The 20904-nt window shown below is 30.9% G+C and overlaps 3 protein-coding genes across 6 annotated transcripts; all 3 read right to left on the bottom strand.

Annotated features, from left to right (window-relative positions):
• Positions 1-1955: 1955 nt before the first annotated feature.
• Positions 1956-7614, bottom strand: LOC105629186 (proline-rich receptor-like protein kinase PERK10). 3 transcript variants are annotated; one of them, XM_037635628.2, is made up of 11 exons: positions 7158-7610; positions 6716-6886; positions 6154-6287; positions 5693-5790; positions 5251-5585; positions 3892-4329; positions 3647-3807; positions 3289-3359; positions 3035-3182; positions 2772-2921; positions 1956-2247 (listed from the first exon to the last, which is right to left on the bottom strand). In XM_037635628.2, exons 2-11 carry the CDS (start codon positions 6882-6884, stop codon positions 2167-2169), a joined length of 1785 nt encoding a protein of 594 aa, XP_037491556.1. In that variant the 5' UTR covers positions 6885-6886; positions 7158-7610; the 3' UTR covers positions 1956-2166. The 3 variants fall into 3 exon arrangements, with proteins under 3 accessions (XP_037491556.1, XP_012066120.1, XP_037491557.1); XM_012210730.3 differs by having other exon boundaries at positions 6716-7610; XM_037635629.2 differs by lacking the exon at positions 2772-2921 and having other exon boundaries at positions 6716-7614.
• Positions 7615-8287: 673 nt separating this feature from the next.
• On the bottom strand, positions 8288-15169 carry LOC105629187 (2-oxoisovalerate dehydrogenase subunit alpha 1, mitochondrial). Of its 2 annotated transcripts, XM_037635634.2 has the most exons (10): positions 14741-15169; positions 11118-11147; positions 10883-11020; positions 10603-10785; positions 10014-10171; positions 9779-9878; positions 9196-9307; positions 8976-9115; positions 8687-8872; positions 8288-8587 (listed from the first exon to the last, which is right to left on the bottom strand). In XM_037635634.2, exons 1-10 carry the CDS (start codon positions 14996-14998, stop codon positions 8420-8422), a joined length of 1473 nt encoding a protein of 490 aa, XP_037491562.1. In that variant the 5' UTR covers positions 14999-15169; the 3' UTR covers positions 8288-8419. The 2 variants fall into 2 exon arrangements, with proteins under 2 accessions (XP_037491562.1, XP_012066122.1); XM_012210732.4 differs by lacking the exon at positions 11118-11147 and having other exon boundaries at positions 14741-15165.
• Positions 15170-15942: 773 nt separating this feature from the next.
• LOC105629189 (Tetratricopeptide repeat (TPR)-like superfamily protein) lies at positions 15943-18717 on the bottom strand. Its single transcript, XM_012210734.4, has one exon. The coding sequence runs from the start codon at positions 18551-18553 to the stop codon at positions 16643-16645; it is 1911 nt and encodes a 636-aa protein (XP_012066124.1). The 5' UTR covers positions 18554-18717; the 3' UTR covers positions 15943-16642.
• Positions 18718-20904: the final 2187 nt, after the last annotated feature.

Raw genomic sequence — 20904 nt, 5'->3', positions numbered from 1 at the left:
TTAGTTTTTCCATATCTTTGAACCTAATAAGTATATACTGGATTTGCTGGTAGTGTTAAATAGGAAGATTTTCACACTCAATTTAACTGGTATTGGTATCATGTTCCTACCTGGCCTCATATAAGGTGGAAGGAATCTTCTTTCCTTTGGTTCTTGCACACAGCAGCACAGTCCAAAGCGTCAAAACAGCTGTAATAGTCTTGCAGTGTTTCGCCCCTGCTACTCAGAGTGTGTTCAAAATTCTTGCAGAATATCAATTACCATACCCAGAAGAAGGCAAGTAGATAAGCTAAATTTGATTTGAAGCATTATGTTTCTCATTTTAAATCTTATATGTTTCATTTCATTTGTCTACATACAGTCTACATACCCAGAAGAAGGCATGCTTTTTGATAATCTAAATACAGTCTCTCGAGAGCGCTTCCTCGTGAGCAGCCAGGTTACTCTGAACTCCCATGTGACAGAATTCAAAGATCCTGAATTGGTTAAGACCAGACAGCTGCAGTGATGGCCAAGATTGCCTGCATACTCTTGCAACTGACGCACTTGAAAAACTACTTTCTGAAATCAGTTAATTACGTATACTTCTACTCCTTGCTAAAAGTTGTACCGTATGCTATATTTAGCTTCAAAAGCGTATCTAAATGCGTTACTGGTGCATGATTTTTCAAGGTCCAAAATTAGGCTTGCTGGGTTTTGGAGGTGGATTTGCATGGTTGAGAAAAGAAAGATTATTTGCAATTACTCTTGGATGCCCTTGTACATGAAAATTGATCAAGCCTTGCGATTTACTTCATTTTCCACAAAATCAATGGAGGTTAGATTTAAGTCCTTTACTTGAAAATAATAATAATAATGAATAGGTTATAAATTTTTGTGTATATTATTTTTAAATATATTTGTTAAATACAACTAAAAAAATAGGTTAAAAAATAATTTTAATATTAAAAAAGAAGTTGAGATTTAAGCTTTTACGAAAGAATGAAAAACTTAATAAATAATATTAAAGAAAAAGAATAAAAAAGATTAAATTTAATATTTAAACAAAAAAATCAATTAATTATCATAAAATATAATATTATTTTTCACATTTGATTTTAAAATTGGACAGTTTAGTTGTTTCGGTCAATAAAATAAGATTTTGGATTTAGAAACGAAGATGTCCAAAAGTTAAAAAATTAATAGCCCAAATTTTGAAGAGACTCATATTTTAAACCTATAATTTCAATCAAACTGTAATAATTGACCAGTTGGGTTTATCAGTTCTCATGTCTCTGTTTTTATTATTTAATTGGGAATAAATTATAGACAAGTTCTGGATTAAACCGTTCGGTACCGGTTCAGCTTTCAAAACCATAATCAGTTCTCAGATCTCTGTTTTTATTATCTAATTCAGAATAAACTATAGATAAGTTCTGGATTAAATCAGTCGGTACCGATCCAATTTTCAAAACCATAATTCTACTAGCTATTTGTTATTTTAAATAATTACCAACTCTTTTATCGACTGTTAGATGTTAGTTAATTAATAATATTTTAGCTATTTAATTAGTTAAACGCTACTCTCTCTCTCTCTCTATATATATATATATATATGCATATTACTAAATAGTGTAATGCTATTTAATGGATAGAGCCTAAAGAAAACAATCTCAATTTTTTTCAAAAAAATAATTTATTAACTAAAATATTGTTTTGTCAATTTTCTAAAGAATTGATGTTTAGTTAATACGGATACTAAAAGAAAAAAATAAAATTGGTTAAAATAGAAATTAACCAAACTCATAAATGCAAGTCGAAGTTGTTAAGTGAATAACTGAAAAAACTTGATTCGGTTTCATCTAAGAAAAATTCGATTTTGAATGATTTGATTCGATTTGAACTGAAACTGAATCCAGACACCCTATTTGTATCCTACTCGATCTTTATATTTATATAAGAAAATGAACATTACCTTTCGTCTAAGTGATCGTGTTTCGGCATACTCACATTTCAAGAGCGAGTGTTCTTCTCAAAACCATCTAAACACAAAATCATTGGCCAAAGCAAGGCCATAAGGAAGTATATAAGGAGCAATATATGGTTATTGCTCAGAAAATGTAAAGAGGAAAAAAGAAATAGGAGAGAGACATTTTTAAAACTAAAATGAGTGTATCTTCAGCCTCTTCATGTGCTTCTATAATGAGGTAAAACTTGCTCTTGCAAACGGTGGAGATGGCTATTTTCTCCCTCAAGAAGGCGAATGATCTGTATAATAATCAAGAATTCATCAGTTTTTAGACACAGTAAATGGAAATGAAATTCAAATGATATAAAAAAGAAAGATAGCTTGTACATAGAATTACATAAAGTAAATATAGATATTATAAAAGAATGGTTAATAAATCCCTCTAAAATAAAAGATTAAAAAGTTAAAATCCTAGTAAATATTCTAAGTTTCATATTAAGAAAATCTGTTCATAAGTTTACATGCCATGTAGATTCAATTCTTCACTTTAGCTTAAAAAATAGTGAATAAGGGATTAAGGATATTAAAGCAAGGTGTGATATTTTGAAATTTGAAAGGTGTGAAAAATCTGTACTAGTGGATGCAAACCCATAATTGAAACTTGTCTCCAAGTCCAAGTAAAATAAGTGGGTATCAGGATCTCTACTAGTGAGGTGAAGTACAGATATCTCCAAGAAAAAGCACAAAACTTAACAGTAATGAGAACTTTTTTCATTCATTTTTTTTAAATGCTCTGATATTCAGAGCATCAAAATCCAACTACCTCTCCCATTGATGGTCGCATTTCAGGGCTTCTTTGTATACACAATTGTGCTGCTTTAGCCATAAGATATAATTCATATGTGTCATATGAATCTCCAACACGTTTATCGATTAGTTCATGTAGTGCAAGCTTCTCAATCAGTGGTTCTGCCTAATATCCGTCAAAGAAAGCATAAAGGAAATAAGCATTGTAACAAAGGAAATATGTGTTGCAATATAATGGCATGCATCAGAAAGTTTATCAATTGTAGAACACCAACATACCCACTGTCGAAGTGATTGTTGTCCTTCCTTTCTTTTTGAATCAACTACTTTTTGTCCTGATATTAATTGTAAGAGAATAATGCCAAATGCATAGACATCTGTTCTCACAGAAACAATGCCATTTTCTGCGTATTCTGGAGCAAGATATCTACGTACACCAAATGTCAAATTGAGATTTTTTTAACTAGCCAAATTAGGCAAAAAAATAATGCATTTCAGTAACACTGCAACACAAAAGCTTATAAAAGGGGTACCCAAGTGTGCCGAGCACTCTTGTTTGCACCTCATCAGTAGTCTTCCATCTGGCAAGGCCAAAATCCCCCAGCTGTAAGGAGAGCAAATCATTCCATTAACTGCAATGATCTTAAACATTTGCCTTAACCTAATTTTTTTAAATTGAAATATTAATTCAATAAGGGAAATAAGAGTGCAGAGATGAATGAAAAAGAAATGGAGAAAGACCACTTTCTTGTCTCACTAAATATCATATTGTACATGGAGTTTCCCAATAATATGCAGCAGCAGGACATCATCAATAACTACAACTTTATAAAGAAAATGCATTGTTTTCATGAATAAGATGCATGTTGAATAATATGCCTAGATATTCACCATAGGGACACAGTCATGTGTGAGCAATATATTGCCAGGTCGCACATCTCGATGAATGACAGGACCACCACGACATTCTTCATGCAGAAAACGCAACCCTTTTGCAGTTCCAATGGCTATGGAATACCTTTGGTGCCAGTCAAGAGTATTTGATTTGTTATCTGTAAGAGATTAGATTTATTAGCTAAAGAGACGAAGAAATTATCACAATCAATGATTTGGGCACAATGTTGACAGTTACCTACCAAACAAATGCCAATCCAGAGACTTGTTGCAAATATACTCATAAACCAGGATGTTAAGGTTCTCCTTACAGCAAAAGCCCAAAAGCATGACGATGTTCTTATGTCGAGCAAAGTTTAAGACATATACCTCGGACTGAAATTCTGTAAATCCTTGTGTGCTTGCTTCTTTTCTCACCTTTGCTGCAATTAGCTGTCCATCTTTAAGCTCACCCTTATATACATGTCCATATCCACCTTCTCCTAATAGGTTCTCCTGTGAAAAATCCTTAGTTGCAAGCTGAATATCGGAAAAGCTGAATCGAACTGACTCCTTGATGTACAATTCAGTCCTTGCCCCACACGTAGAACATAGAAGGGGTGCTTCCGATGATTGCCATCTAGAGGCTTTTTTATTGTGATTTTGAGCAATTTGTTTGTTCTCTGCTTTGTTATATGTGTCTGCATAACATAATATTCTGTTTATTCATACCAAGGAAATGTGTATGTGCAAAATAACAAAGCAAGATAATCTCATTTCTTCACGAAGAAACTAATAAATTATAGAAATATGATTACCGAAAAAAAGAATATGTTTATGAGGGAAGCAGAGCAAAAGGTGAATATATTTTATCATTATATCATGATATAATTACTATTTAGTCCCTAGGTTTTGGTCAAATACATTAATGAGGATTTAAGTTTTCAGAATTATACTCTAGTTCCTACATTATAATTCCATTACACTAGTAAGTCCCTTCGCAAAAAATTCATTCCTTTTCTATTAGTGAATATAAAAATAATAATAATAAATACAAAAGTCAAAAGATACAAATGTGATTATACAAAAATACCCATATAATAACTGAATTAACCATGGTTGATAATATAGGAAGTGGATAGCGTAAGTTTGAAAACCAAAGTCCTTTCTAGTGTATTTGACCAAATCTAAGGGATTTCACAGTAATTACCTCTTTGGAAAATTTTTGATAGCTCATCGCCACTTAACGAAAAAAACTAACGGTTAGACCTTATGTCCTTAATAGTGTAATTTACAAACCCTTGGGACTGAATAGTAATTACCTCTTATATCACTGTGAATATTTTATGTATCACTGCTTTGCAGAAATGAAAGCTATAATAATGTGAATCAACACATGGCGCACATATTTAGGTGCAGTAGATGTATGGTTAATAGTTTTCTTGGAATTACAAAAAGTAATCAAGTTCAGGAGGTCCACAAGCATTTCTTGAATGATTAATAAACAAGCATACCTTCTGAAGAATAACAGAAGTATAGTATCATCATTCTTAGCAGCTGTACCAAGAATATGGTAAGATATCATAACAAATAAATTTGCTCATATAGCTAGAAATGCTGACCTGATTTATGTTGCTTGGCAGATGACTCAAAATCCAACGAAAAGTTATGTTCACGTGATCCATACGAAGGGTTAGTCCTAGACATATCAGAGCTGTCAATGGAACTCATATATGAGTAACTTCTGCAAGTGATTTCAGTCTGTCCTTCATTTTCATCAGATTGAGAATTCAACAGTGGAACAGGTTTGGACATGGAATAAAAATATTTATGTTCCATGGGATCTGTTTCATTCATAGTCTGAGATTTCTTGAGTTGCACAGAAAAGTTATCCTGAATTAATGCAACCTTGCAAGGTATCTGTTTAAGATAAAACTTCAAATCCCTCCTCAGATGCCTGTTCAGATAAATAATTCATTGGTTAATCCAAATAAAATAAAAAAAGTTCAATACCAATCACCAGAAAAATTAAAATTCTAAATCAATCAAAAAAGAAATCACTACCGATCCAGTATAACCCAAGCTGCATTAAAAGATACTACTTCTTGAATTATAACCTGCTTCATGGGAGTTCCTGCTGTAATCTTAACTTCTATAATTACCTATTTTTTGAAAGCAACAGAAAATAAATGGTAAGGATAACAACTGCAAGCTTCTCCAGAATGATCAGTCCTGTCGCATAACAAAAGGTAAAAGTACTATATATATATATGCATATATATTATTAGCAGCATCATATTTCAGAGAAGAATTTTGTTGGAATTGTAAGACCGTAAAAGTACTATTTCCATTTATTACACTTCCACCTGCAACTTGTTTATAGTTTCACCTTTAGGATTTTGTTCTCATTTGTTTTGCAAAAATGCAAAATTTCTGTTAAAAAATATACATGGTTTCTCTTATAAATAATCAAATGCTAATCAAATGTAAAAAGAGAAGAAAGCAATAGAGCATTTACTAATTACCCCTTCATCTTCACAAACTTCAGCACTTTGCAGGAGCATGTTTACATACATATCCATTTTCTTTGAAATTTCCTCTTCCATGATACGAGCACTTGTCCCACCAAAGGAATCGGCACACGCTTTCATGTAACCCACTATGCCAACCCAAAGGTTAAAAAAAAAATGAATCAGGGAAAAAGTGTTGGTTTAGTAATGAACCTACTGTAGAGTTAGTTCTATCTTTCCCTCTACATTGTTCTCTTATATATCAGCTATTTATGTATATATATATATATATATATATATATCACGGCCAAAATTTTGCAAACAACATTAGCATTCTGCAAGACATTTTCTTTTTCCTACTTGCGATGTATTAAAATAACAACAGCCTATTTGGTTATGCTTATCACTAATTAACTAAGATAATTACAAATACTAGTCAATCTTGAAGCACATATATATAAGAAAGTCTTCCAAACCCATGACAATTGACAATTCAGAATACTATTATCCATAAAGAAATGGAAAAACCAAAAATTAAGCAAATAAATGTGATTGAGACATTAAATCAAACACTTACTGGGATTAGGCACCTTATGAAGAACTCCAAGAACAATGAGCCTATCACCACCATGAAGAATGTCACCTCTCAGTCTCACTTCATCAATGGTGCGTCTAAGCTCATGCACGCCACGATCTTTAGTGGCATCATAAACTATAACAACATGTGACCGCGAAGAATTCTCCATAACTGGTTTTCAAGGATAAGAAAGATCTAAATTCAATGAAAAACTTGAGATTATTGAAGTTTTTATACTGTAAGTTTAGTAAGTAGTGTGCATTTGCTATAAAGGAAGGTGTAAAACGAACCAAATTGGAATATGGGAAAGAAAGATTGGGATTGGCCATTGAGAGATAGTTTTATTAAGATAATGAAGTTAATGTAGAATGAATTTTCGAGGAGAACAAGAGTAGATTCGCGGAATAACAGAATATAAGAGGATTATACTTTAAGAATATACCATCAGGCGGAACAAAGATAACAACAACGAGAAAGTTTAATTCTTGGATTTGTCCGTTGCTCAGGGGCTCCGAAATCTTAAAACTTTTCGTATTTTGAGTACTGACATTGATGATCTTTGCCTATTATCACTGAGCTTAGTTGGGTCATGTTCAGTTACAGAGAAGGAGTTGAATTTAATTATATGCAGAAATTTGAAATTTGTAATGAAACCCGTTCCTGATTCTTTAAAATTCTCTAACTGCCAATCTTTGTTTGTGCCATTGCCTTTTTAGTTCACGGTGTTCTTGCATGGAGAATCAAAGATAATCGATTGTTTGTTTCTGATCCAATACTAGAGCTTAAGAACGACGAGGGAAATGTTCCCTGTCGCCCTGAACTTGTTCGAAAGGACGTCATTTCTGTTTGTTTTGGTTTTCGATTACTATTAGATTGAATAATTCTTTAAAATCGTAATTCCTGGAAAGATGTCTCTCTCAGGAATTCCTTAGAAAGTACCCAAAAATGGTATATTACACGTAAAAAAGAAACTACGTACTCTCAGTATACTTACCATCCATGAACTAAATCAATCAAAAATATATTCTTTTATTATAATTAGGATATTTCAAGAAAAATGACAAAATAATAATAAATTTCAAAAAACCCTTCATTGGTTGCTTTGACATTGGTGGTCGCATCAAAATGTGAGCTACTCTTATCCAATTACATATAAAATTATTTGGTGAAAGTGAGTGTATTATTGTCCTTTGATTAAGGAGAAAAAAGATAAATTAGTAAAAAAATTTGACAGTTTTTTTTTAAATAGCAATTAACTGTTGGATTGATTTACTGCATAAATGAATCAGAATTGTAGTGGAATGAATCAGAATTTTACTGCATAAATGCATGAAGCAAATTTGGAAATCATGTAACAATTAAGACCTTGCACCAATAGTTGGCACTTATTGCAATAATAATTTGAAAAATAATAAGTGTGTTGAATTTTTCTCTGATGAATCGGCTATAAATAGACCAATTTGGCATTTTTTTTATCAGTTAATTCACGTGAAAAGCAAATTAATAAAAAAAATCTAGTAATTCGATTTTCTCAATTCAAACATATTATCCATTTTCACCGAATAAATTCAATTTTAGATAAATTAGAAGTCACTATGAAATTCAGGGACAGAACATTATTTCCAGAAATTATTTACATCAAGTTTCAAACTTTAAAAATGCACCATTAATTAATAATTATTGTAAGCTAAGCTAGGCAAAATTCTAGAGAGGGACATCAGAGGGATAGTCATGTGGATGTCTATTAATTGTTTCTCTGAGTTGTTTTTCTTGTTCGCGAAGATCTGATGGTGGAAGATCATACACATCGTCGAACAAATCTCCTAAGGGAGGCTTCTCTGTTTTCTCTGCCACTTGAATTGCCTTCAGTAACTGCAGGAACATAATTATTTAAGAAGTAAAAAGATTTGTTGACACAAAATATATTAGCTTTTTTATTTAATTATCATAATAATAATAATAATAATTCACCTGCTTCCTGATGCTGCTTCTAACCTCTGATTCATCAGCGTCACTCCACCACCCATTTCTTTCAACCCATTTTCTGAATCTGTTCACAGGATTTCTCTCCATTTTCCAATATTCAATTTCATTGACTGGCCTATACTTAGTTGAATCATCAGATGTAGAGTGGTGTCCTACTCTATATGTGAGCGCCTGAAATCAAATTTAGATTGACGCTAATATTAATTTTCAGAACTTGAAAAATCCTGAAAGAATTATCAAGAACCCAGAAAATTAATTAAAATTTCAATCCCACCTCTACTAAGATAGGTCTTTGTTCATTAATAGCAATTTCACGAGCTGCACAAATTGTTTTGTAAACAGCAAGTGCATCATTTCCATCTACTCTAATGCTTTGGATTCCATAAGCTTGACCCTTAACAACAATGCCATCACCTGTCAAATGTTCATCTAATGAGTGAATGATGTTTTTTTAGAGCTAATTATAGATATAATTAAGTTATTGAAGTTTATACTTCGAAATTGCTCTGAGATATGGGTACTGATTGCCCAGCCATTGTTGCGACAGATAAAAATGACAGGTGCTTCCATAACTGCTGCGAAGTTCAAAGCAGCATGAAAATCTCCCTGAAAATTAACATTAGTTAATCAATACAATTAGAAAGGGATAATTTTATGTCATTAAGCACTTTTTTCTTTTTTGCGGGCCATTCGGCCTATTAAAATGTGATATAGACATCAAATACTATAATGGCTTATAAGAGCCAAATTGCTTATAAATTCCTTGGAAAAAAGCTTTCGATTGCACATTTAATGAATGAGCCGAACTCAGCTTTGAAATAAAAAGCTCACAACCTCACTATTAAGTTAATGAGCATGCAAATGAGCTCAAGCTTGAGTTTGAGCTCATAAAGCTTGCTTATAACTCAAATGAGTTGAGTTTAAGTCAAGTTTGTGCCTAGCTACTTTAAACGAGCTGAGCTTGAGAATACTTTTTAACAAATCAAACTCGACCTAAACAAAATTCGGTTCGGTCGGCTTGATCAGCTCTACCAATATCAAATAAACTAGAGAGATTATTCCTGATAATTTCATTACCTCACTAGTACCACCATCCCCAATATATGCGACTGCACAAGCATCTTTTTTATCCATTTTGAGAGAATAAGCAACTCCAACAGCTTGAGGAAGTTGGGTACTGAACAAAGCAAAACTCAATAAGAACTAAGGGAGATTAACTAGTTCTGACTTGTGATAAATGGTAATGGGATTGACATAAATAGAAACTGGTAAAGCAGGAAGTAGAGAGGAATGAAGATAATGTATTACTCACGCTATAGGTGAGGAAACTGTGAAGTAATTGTGCTTTTTGGACCCGTAATGAATTGGCATTTGCCTGCCTTTTCCATAATCAGCCTTGTTTCCAAAGCATTGGTTGGTAAATTCTTCCAATGTAAAACCACGCCACAGTAGAACTCCTGGCTCTCGATACTATATGTTGAATTTTTCAATCATTAAGATATAATCTTGCATGTTAAAGATTTACCTATTTCTAATATATGATTTTATATGATTTCATCCATATACCAAACTAAATAAAGGTATATTTTTGTTTGTAATGAAGATGCTTCGACTACTCGCTGAGATTAAAAAAAAAAAAAAAAAGGACAAACACAATAACAAATTTCAAGAAAAAAAAATTTTTGTTGATTGGTTTAATATATGAGGTGGTCTCATATAGTATAGTCAAGTCTCATTCGATTTGTATAAATGAATTCTAAAAAATATTGTAAAATTCAGTTGTAATTTCATGTTGGATATGAAAAAGTATTTATTTTATTTATGAATTTTTAATTTTATAAAATTTAATATAATGAAATCCAATCCAATTATAAGAACTATAGAAAGAAATAAAGAAAAACCTGAGGCAAAACGACATCGTCTGGACCAAGTGCAGCTGCTGATGCTATATTTATTGCTTCTTCACCATTAGATGTGACATAGAAGGAAATTCTTCCTTGCCTTTGTGCTTCATAGAATATGGTATCCATCATCTGAAGTGTTACCATTTCTCTGTACATTTTTACTGCAACTTCTTCACTTACCTTAAAAAATTTTTAAATTATTAAGAATAGAACAATAAATTAATTACTGTGTTTAGCATTGAGGTTCAATTTGTTTTTAAAAATAAAACACAATTACCTCATCAAAATCGTTGTTTTCTGTTAGCTCTCCATCGTCATCAAGAAGTCTATAACAGGGTACTCTCTTTTCATTAGATTGAGAAATAAATCTCATTTCAGAAATATATGTAACCTTTCCTCCAGGAAAATTCAGGGCCTGATATAACAAGATTATCATACTATTATGACTACTAACACACAATGTCCAATGCATAAAATTACCTCTGAATTTCAAAGTTTTATTTCTGTGGTACCTTAAAATATTCGAGAGAGCCATCATGTACCTGGAGTTGCAGTTTTTGTTATAAATAAGTACTTTTAAGGTACAACGATGGCTGCCTTAAAATTATAACTGAAAATTACATTTATCGACTTCAATGTATAAGGTTGTTTCTCAGAAAAATTTTTTTTTAGTAACAGATTTTTAGTCAACATGCCCCATAAGATGGTTATTGTGATAAAAATTGCAATTCTAGAAACATGATGGGTCCCTCAAAAATTTTGAGTCCCACATACGACCAAACATGTATAAGTGCTATGTCAACAAACATGTATTATTTTGACTTTAATTGAAATGTTACGCTATATGAAAAATTGTTACCGAATCAAATGATAAAAGAAAAAAAATATATACATGCATTTATTGAATAAAATAATATACTGAATCTTGGAATTTTTTGAAATGAACAAAGCCTACATACGACCAAATAATATATCTAACTCCCATCCTCTCTAATACTCAAAATAAATTTATAAAAAAAAAAAAAAACAAGCAAAAAATCAAAAGAGGTTCGGTTTCCTTTTTCCAATTTTGGTCAAACCTTTCTATTTTTAAAATCAAAACATATATATATAGCCGAAATCAAAAGATATAGTTTTGATATTAAGAGAAGACAATACTAATAAGTAATGATCACATGCTTGCAATAAAAAATGCAAAAATTAGGTGGCACCCATAAGTTATTATTAAACTAATATACTAATTTGACACGAATGTTTCATGTAACATGTAAAGCTAATCATCCGCTTAGAGAAAACAGCTTTCAAAAAAATAATTTAAAACACAAAGAATTTAGGAAATGGATATCCTTATCTTTGCAAGAAAAATTTGCAGATCTCTTTGAACACAATTTCCACTAACAACTTTACATATTTATGCCAATAAGATAAGATTATAAACTGACTCTAAATACTGATTTTTAATTATTTAAATAGATTTATTACTAATTCAATGAGGTCACCTTTGTCTAGACCGGATTCATTTCCCCATCCATAGGCAAATCAATATAAATAAAAAATTTAATAAATTTTCGTACTTTATTATTATTTTTTTTCAATTTATGGTCAGAAATATTCCCGTTTTAAAAAAAAAAATCATATTTTCATTAGTTTGATCTAAGTAGAGCCCTAAACTCAGTCTAGGGAAGTCAATCGCATCTAGAGATGACTATTAAATTTATTTAAGTATCCGTATCTAAATCTGTTTAAATTTTTATTATTCGTACCCGTTCAAAATCCGTTTAAAATACCTTTCTACAAGGAGGGTACCCCCAAATTTTAACTATTAAAAATCCGAACTTATTTAAAATACAATTTTTATTAATAGTAGATAGGATACTGCAGGTATCCCATAACAGGTATTTAAAGATCTATACTCGTACCCTACTCGTATCTATTACGGGTCATAATCTCACTTTTTGTACTCGTCCCAAATCCATTTATATTTATATCTTATTTAAATGGATCGGAGCAGGGCTAAAATCCTAAAATACCCAGACCGCTTCCACCCCTAATCGAACCATGTAGTCATTTTTTCACATGAAATTGTTCAATGTATGAAGGCAATATTTTTTTTGCTTATTTATTAAATTAAATAAATATGTGCAAATAGATATTACATATTTTGCATAATTGTCCATATATATATATGTGTATAATTATATATGAGCAAGATTTTTATTTTGAACAAATTTATCCTCCATCCAATTTCACTTAATTATTTTTTCCGGTTTTCGGTTCTTCCCAACATTATTTACTTCATGAACACTCTTCTTTGTCTAAACAATAATGTTTTTGATAAGTACCAAAAGAAAAAGACCTAACTCTGACATTAATAAAGGCTTTGTTTACAAAAAAGGGAAAAGAAAGTAAATTATATTTTTCTTTATTTGGAGTGATAAAATTTTAAAGGGAAAAAAAAATATTATTGGAGATGACAATTATTGAAATTTGGAAGTATTTAGGTAATTTCATAAAAAAAAATTAAATTTTCACTTTTTTTTTTTTTTGTTGATCTTCTCTTCAAATTAGAAAAATACCAAATATGGGTGGAAAAATAAGCTAAATTTTATTTTGTTCATTATTTTCCTCCTTTTTCCAAACAAGAGAAAACTCCTTTTCTTAGATATTTTCCTAGCTATTTTCTTTTCTTTAAAAAAAAATACTGCCATCCAAAACAAATGTTTAAAAAAACAAAAGAAAAAAGAAAAGCAAGCTCTGAAAGTGAAAATATCATTCATTATAAGAAAAAATTTCCAGTCTCCTCCATGATTAATTCCATTTGAAATGTACTTTTCACATGAGATGCTTCCAGTGATAAGTCCCTGTCTTCTATATATATGATCAAATAGAGCCAAAGTTTTTCATTAAAAAAAAATAATAATGTAAAAGAAAATCCTCTCTACTTTAATGATAGTATGACGTGCAATTTCTCATCATCCACATATAAAACCCCATTAATATTAATGGGGTAGCTAGCTAACCAACATCAATCATATCCCATTACTTCTAATTTTGATATAACCTCACTTTTTTTTACCTCTCCTTATTGCATCAAAAAAAAGTAATGTGGAAGGAAATTCTTAGGTAAGTTCAATCACTATAAATCCACCTAATAAAATAAATTTATATTTTCTTTCCGATTTCACATCATTACCTCCTAAACCAAAATAATTAGATTAGGTTTTCTATTTTCAACCAAATGAAAAACGTGAAAGAACTAACGAAAAAATAAACTAGAAAATAGCAAATTGTTTGTATAACTTTATTTTATTAAATTAGTCCATAACTGATTTGATACTGAATCTATCTAGAATTTCTCGCAACGTGGATCCATTCAAAGAAGATAGTGAAGTGGATAAAATAGCCCAAATAATGGAAACTGTACTTTAGTTATTTCAAACTGGATAGAGAAGGCAAGAGTTCAATATCATCTTGTCTTCCTGAACTTGCATTGGACAAAGCAGGGATAAGGATAAGATGCCTCGTACTTAATTGGAGGGCTATCCACTAAGAAACACAATTATATGCCTTCATTATTAAATAATAAAATACTATAAATACTCCCCTCAAAAAAAAAAAACTATAAAAACACTTTTGTTATTTACAAATTACCGGTACCCATCTGTCATTCCTCGTTACCATTAATTATCAATCAAAATCACAATTCATTTTTATAAATTTTGCTCATCTGTGAGCTATTACGCACTCTAATTGATAGTCGTTTTATTGATCATACGCAATCTTCTATCATAACAACAATTTGTCATTTTTATAATGTAAGAATTTTTATTATAATTATAATTTCAATATTCTTAAACTAATTTTCTATTCTTCAATGCAATAGAAAATAAATTCAGTGGAAAATATGTCCCAAGAAATATAAGTTGCTTTCAAAAACAATTATCTACAGTTCGGGTGTAATGGCATAAATGTTAGAAAAATCTCATTGACAAATTTTGTGAGGGAGGGAGGAATTACTCACTTGATTATCTTAATTAAATTTCCATTAAGAAATATGAATACTTTCTTGTTAGGCTAAAAGGCAATTGCCCGAGAAGAAAAAGAAAATAGAGAAATTAAAATGATAGGAAAATACCTGACCATTTTCGTCATCGCTAGAGTACGAGGGATCAAGTTGGCCGGCAGCTTTGGTGGATTTGAATCGCTGAAACAGTAAATGGAAGCCTGAATCGCGTTGAAACAATATCTTTGGAGTTGAATTATTATCCAAAACTGGGATTTTTAATGGAGGTGAAGATTCCAAACAAGAATTTCTGTTGAGAATTCCCAAGAAACCCAATTTTCTCTTCAAATAATAAGAAATGGTTCTTGATTTTGTGAACCAAATTGCCATCCTAAGTTATTAACAATTCTTGTTTTTTTTTTTTTTTCCTTGTAGGTGGCGGTGGCGGTGGCAGTGGCGGAGGAGGAACGTAAATTTGATTGGAGAGGAGTGAATTATGGTGGTTTCCTACACGGAGTTTGGAGGCATTTATAAGCATAGTTACCTACTAGGAGGAGAATGAATCTCATGGGATGGGAAGAAAGAGATTGACATGCATGGCTTGGCTTTGCTGGATGTGACACATCATTTTGGATACATCCATCTTAGGTTGGACCTCTCTTTCCTTAGATGAGAATAAATTCAAAAAGAGAACTAGCCAATAATTCTTTCTATAAATTAAAAAAAAAAAAAAAAAAAGGCCTCTCTTTGTATATTAATATACATAGATTAGGTATGAAAATCAAAATATTGTACATATGACAAATATTATATAAAAAGGAATTATTAAAGACGAATAAAATATTTATAAAAATGGATAGTTATAAACTAAATGAAATTAGTCTCATATTTAAAGTACGAAAATATTCAAGAAAAAAAAAATGAAAATTAGCCTTTTGAAGAATATTATTTTTATTTTTAAATGCATTAGCATATATGAAAGGATATGGATTGAAATTATTCAGAAGAAAACATAATCTCAACGTACCTAATTTGACAGAAAACAACTTTACATTAAAGTAATATTATTTATTTTGTTCTAACTTTAAGTTAATTATATTACAAGAAATTTTAAATCGTTTGACAAGTTATTTCATTTTCATGAAAATTTGATTCTATAATTATAAAAATGTTTACCGATATATTATTTTCTTAACAAGTTATTTAATTATTGAATTTTTTTTGTTTTATTATTTTTATGCAATGTTTTTTTTTTTTATTTTGTGAATGTTCCAATAAATCAAAATAACACTGCAGGATAGCCCTCTCCTTAATCGAACCTTTCAATATTATAATTTACAAAAAAAATTATATATATAAAATAAATTGCATTTACTTTGCAACAAGTAAAAATCAGCAAGTACAAATAATGTAAAAAATCAATAAGTACAAACAGTATGAAAAATGAATGAATACAAACAACATGCAAGGAAGACATTTAGTGTCTAAAAAAACTAGTAATGATTGAAGTTATGCCCCACCACCATTCGAATGATGTACGGTAATGGCCCACTTTGCTATCTGCGCTGTACGCAATTTTAACTCGTATAATGCTTAGGCAGCCACCATACAACCAAAATGGCTTCGGGATTCAATAATGGCTTGATTCCTTCTATCTGTGAAATTGACCAACTTTTGATCCGATGCATATAAGATCATTCATTGTCAAGGTAATGATGGAGTTTAACTCTTGATTGGCACAAGCCAAGTTATATTAACAAATATGGAAGTTGGTAACGGTCCTTCTGCAGTGATGAACCATTAAACTCAGTTGGGGCACAATCATATGAAATAATTCCATATATTGGTTTGTCTTGAAATCAGCAAAAATCCAAACAGGTAATGGATAAACTGCAGTTTTACTAAAAGGCTCTCTCTGCCAGCATTGTTTTTGGGTAAAGGATGGGGCAAGCAAAAAATTCTATATGATAAATGTGCATAATCTTGCATTCCAGGTCGTATAGCCAGACTGAAGTAAACAACTCTTCATAGCCCTCACTTTATCATGCTACCAAAAAAACAACCTTCATTCTCTATCTCCCAATCCAGCAATCTTAATAACAAATACGTGTCTTTGCCTCCATGATGCTGTAACTGGTCTGCCTTGAAAGTATATACATGGTTTCTTATCCCAATCCAACTGCATCCAATTACCCTCTTCATCTTTTTTCTTTCAACGGTTTTCTTGACTCGAACCATGCCCTCCCATTGGCTCCTTGACCCATATATTCGAGCCAACACAAAATAAGGCAGAGAGGACTGTGGTTCCAACTCCATTAACCTCTCTGTTACTATCTCTGTCAGTTCTAGATCTCCATGAATCAAACCAGTTTGAAGCATTCGTCTCAAAATCAAAGAACTGGGTTCATAAGGCGTTCCTTCTGTTATCTTCAATGCTTCATCAGCCCTACCAGCTTGACACAGTAAGTTCACAATGCAAGCATAATGCTCACTACCAGGAGTTACCCCAAAACTTTCTTGCATTGATGATAATATAGTCATTCCTTCATCAACAAGACCTCCATAACTGCAAGCTAGTAGAACACCAGCTAGTGTAATGCGATCTGGTGGTGGGCCTCTACTCAGTAGTTCCTCAAAAATGTGTAGTGTCTCAACTACTCGGCCATTGTGAGCCAAACCCATAATCATGGTATTCCAGGATATCAAATCTCTAGCAATTATTTTCTTAAAGATTTCCATGGCATAATCAATGAATCCAAATTTAGCATACATCTCCACAATTGAGCTAGCAACAATATCATCCAACTCGAAACCTAATTTAACCACCAACGAATGGACCTGAGTACCTACCTCTGCTGGAAAAATGGAAATAGATGTTAGAACATTGCTGATTGTGAACTCAGTAGGCCTAATATTCTCCCGCAAGGAAAGCACAAAAAGTTGGAAAGCATCCTCCTCAAAACCATGCCTTGCATAGCTTGAAATCATGGAATTAAAAATTGCAGAATCCCATTCTTCTAGCTCCTCAAAGAGCTGCACTGCATCCTCTAATCTGTTGCATTTGGAAAACAGGTCAATAGCGGCACTTGAAACAATGTTGTTACAAAGAAATCCCAACTTGAGACAATAAGCAAAAATCTGCTTACCCTGGTCCAAATTTCGCAAATTAGAGCAAGAATTGATCAACGCGGAACATGTAAATTCATCAGGCGAATAACCTAAGTATCTCATTAAACAGAACTGATTTAATGCCAATTCTGCATATCCTGATTTACAACATCCTGAAATCAATGAATTCCAAGTGATAACATCTAACTTTTCCATTGTCAAAAACGCACCAAAAGTATAATCAACATGGCCAAACTTCCCATACATGTCAACTAAGGAATTCCCAATCACCACATTAAATGCACTCAACCCACTTCGAACCAAGCTGCCATGAAGTTCCTTCCCATGATGAGCAACAGAAACTAAGGACATCATAATCGAGTAACTGAACGCACTTGGTCTCACACCCACATTTTGCATCTCTCGAAAAAGCCCTAATGCAGAATCCCAATACCCATATGAGGCGAATCCAGAAATCATGGAATTCCAACTAACAACATCTCTTTCAGGCATTTTATCGAACAGAGAACGCGCTATCTCAAAATGGCCCAAATTTAACATAGCTTTCAAGCAAATGTTCCAAGATATAGTATTTTTAATAGTTATATCACTAAATACTGTCAAAATATCATCAACGGAGCCAAAACACTGACAGTAAAGATCAAGACAGCGATTACCCAGAAAAGTATGACTATTAAACCCAACTTTTAACAACTGGGTATGGATAATCTTAGCAGAAGTAAACGACTTGACTGATAAACAATGGTCTATTATTCGAGAGTAATAAGAGACTGTGAGTTGATGAATTTTTTGACTTTGCTTTAGAAGAGGGTACATACAAATGCTGTGTGCTACAATCTCTCATACATGCCCATAAATAAAGAAACCATAAAGCTCATTTACCTCCAAGTTTGACGCCAAAGTAATTGCTTTTCTACTGAATGTGACAATTGTTGTTTCTAACAAGCGAAATTATTCCCGCTTGGCTCGTAAGGTATCACTTCATTAATATTTTTTTAGATTTTAGTTTATAATCACTTGATATTAATCTATAGATATTTTAAGACGTTGAAAACATATTAAATTGGATACCAATTTAAATATATGTAAATACCATATATAATCAATTAGTAATACAAAATTCTGTATTACTTTTTATAAAATTAAATTTACTGTCCGATATTTCAATTCAATTTTAAATAATGAAAATATATTTTTACAAATATAATTATTTTCAATTTATATTATGTTTTAAATTTTACACTTTAAATTAAAATTACATTATAATTGAGAATAAAAGTTTAATTTCGTGGAGTTCATTTTATGTAAAAAAAAAAAAAAGGAAATTATTTGATAATTATATTTATTAGATATCTCATTTAAGTGAATATCTTTACTAAATGTTTTTTTTTTTTAAGTAAAACTTATAACTTAAGAAATAAGTCTAATAAAAAGGTAATATATACTAAAATCACAATTTTATAAGAGACTCTTTTAAGTTAAAATTTTGTCCATTAAATATCTCAATTTGTAAACCTACGAAATATATAACAAAATTTTCAAATAAAAGTAGGTAAATTATATAAATGAAACAGAATTAATTAATTTCTTTTCAACTTATAATAATTTTATTATAGGTCATATTCAGTAATTAGCCCGTGATATTCTCTATAATAGTTTTATTTATATTATATTTTTTATAAATTTATAAAGACGAAAATGAAGAATCATAAATATCTTCATGTAAATTTAGTGTACAATTATTTGGTCCCAAAAATTATAAGCAATGGCTCTTAAGTGTCAAAAAGGAAATTGATTTCCAAAGTCAATGTTATTTCCCAATGACAAGATTATTCCATCAGAAAACCAACAGTTAAAAAATTAAAAACAATTTATTAAGCCTGCGAACCGTGCAAGAAGTTAATAACTGGCCAAATACATGAATTTACCACTAAACTGTCAAAAAGTAATCTCACAGAACCTCCAACTTTGCAAGGAATCAATTATGTACCTCAAGTTCTTTTTTTACATCAGTTCTGCACATATTCATGCTAACAGACTCGCGTGAATAACACTGATGCTTACTGAGATAATTTAGTCAAAATAAAATGACAAGTAGAAATAACACGTCTTTTAGCTTTTATCTCGTGCCAAAGTCTTTTCTCTTCTTTCTGTTTATTTCTCTTCAAACTATCCAAGTAATACTACTTTTCTAATTCATTTTGTAATTAAAATAACTAATTTTTTTCATGTTTCTTGTTTCCACTTCATGATATACAAAATGATAGAATGTGAAGTTATTATTTACAAAATGCTAGAATTAAGATTAATTTCAATTATATTAAATATCAAAGGATTATATGAAATTATTAATTTCTTACGAACAGAGTTTCAGTTTTTTTATTTTTTTAATATTAAAGCAAGTAGATTAATATATTATTGTGGCCATAAGAAAATGGGAAAGAAAAAAAGGATGATTAAGTCTCCATGATTTGTTGGTCTTTTACGAGTGGAAAAATGATAGATGACGAGGGATCTTTATAATCTATTCGTTATCCTAGGTTAGTTAATTTTTTTAATTTTAATTCTAGATTATCCTATTTTGTTTTGTAATTATGTAAAAGAAAATTAGGATAATCACATTCTTGGTAAGCACTTTTTACCGTCTAAAATACTCCTCTGTTCTTACCCTTTTTTGCTTTCTATGTTTTTAGTTGTGTTGAAGTTGTATCAAAAATTCATTTTTTTTTTTCAAAATTGTAATTATTTCACAAAAAATGTTAAAAAAAAAAAAGATTATATATTCAAGATTATTTCTCAAATTGAAATTATTTAAAAATTTCAAAAGCATAGTCATTGAAATGAAATTATGGGATTTAAGAGATTTGAAAGAAAATAGAGAAAAAAAAAGAAAGAAAAGATATCATGTGATTTAAGTGATAAGAGGGAAGATAAAGACAAGAGAAAAGGATTGCAGTAGTTTAACATTCAAATAAAAAAGTAGACTTCATTCAAATAGGATTATAGTTATTCAACATTCAAATAAAAAAGGATTATAGCTCCCAGAATGATCTCTGTGATTAATCCAAGCACCAAATCACTTGATTTCCAGTGCAAAATCCCGTTCAACTTCTAAAAAACCCAATAACGCACTGACTCCAACGCTTACCCGCTATTACACTAAGAAA

Source organism: Jatropha curcas, chromosome 9 (assembly GCF_041381405.1).
Source record: "Jatropha curcas cultivar XTBG-Jc1 chromosome 9, XTBG_Jcur_1.0, whole genome shotgun sequence".
Classification (NCBI taxonomy): Eukaryota; Viridiplantae; Streptophyta; class Magnoliopsida; order Malpighiales; family Euphorbiaceae; genus Jatropha; species Jatropha curcas.
Note: the sequence above shows the minus strand (reverse complement) of the source record. Positions and strands in the feature narration are given on the sequence as shown.

What these genes read in the sequence shown, in the direction of transcription:
- LOC105629186 (XM_012210730.3), bottom strand. Translation starts at nt 6,884, where the DNA reads ATGGAGAATTCTTCGCGGTCACATGTTGTTATAGTTTATGATGCCACT. An exon ending in GCTTGGGTTATACTGGATCG is followed by an intron (nt 5,586 to 5,692) that starts GTAGTGATTTCT and finishes TTATCTGAACAG; the next exon opens with GCATCTGAGGAGGGATTTGA. An exon ending in AACAATCACTTCGACAGTGG is followed by an intron (nt 2,922 to 3,034) that starts GTATGTTGGTGT and finishes GACGGATATTAG; the next exon opens with GCAGAACCACTGATTGAGAA.
- LOC105629187 (XM_037635634.2), bottom strand. Translation starts at nt 14,998, where the DNA reads ATGGCAATTTGGTTCACAAAATCAAGAACCATTTCTTATTATTTGAAG. An exon ending in TATCTCAGAGCAATTTCGAA is followed by an intron (nt 9,116 to 9,195) that starts GTATAAACTTCA and finishes AACATTTGACAG; the next exon opens with GTGATGGCATTGTTGTTAAG. An exon ending in GAAGCAGCATCAGGAAGCAG is followed by an intron (nt 8,588 to 8,686) that starts GTGAATTATTAT and finishes ATGTTCCTGCAG; the next exon opens with TTACTGAAGGCAATTCAAGT.
- LOC105629189 (XM_012210734.4), bottom strand. Translation starts at nt 18,553, where the DNA reads ATGTACCCTCTTCTAAAGCAAAGTCAAAAAATTCATCAACTCACAGTC.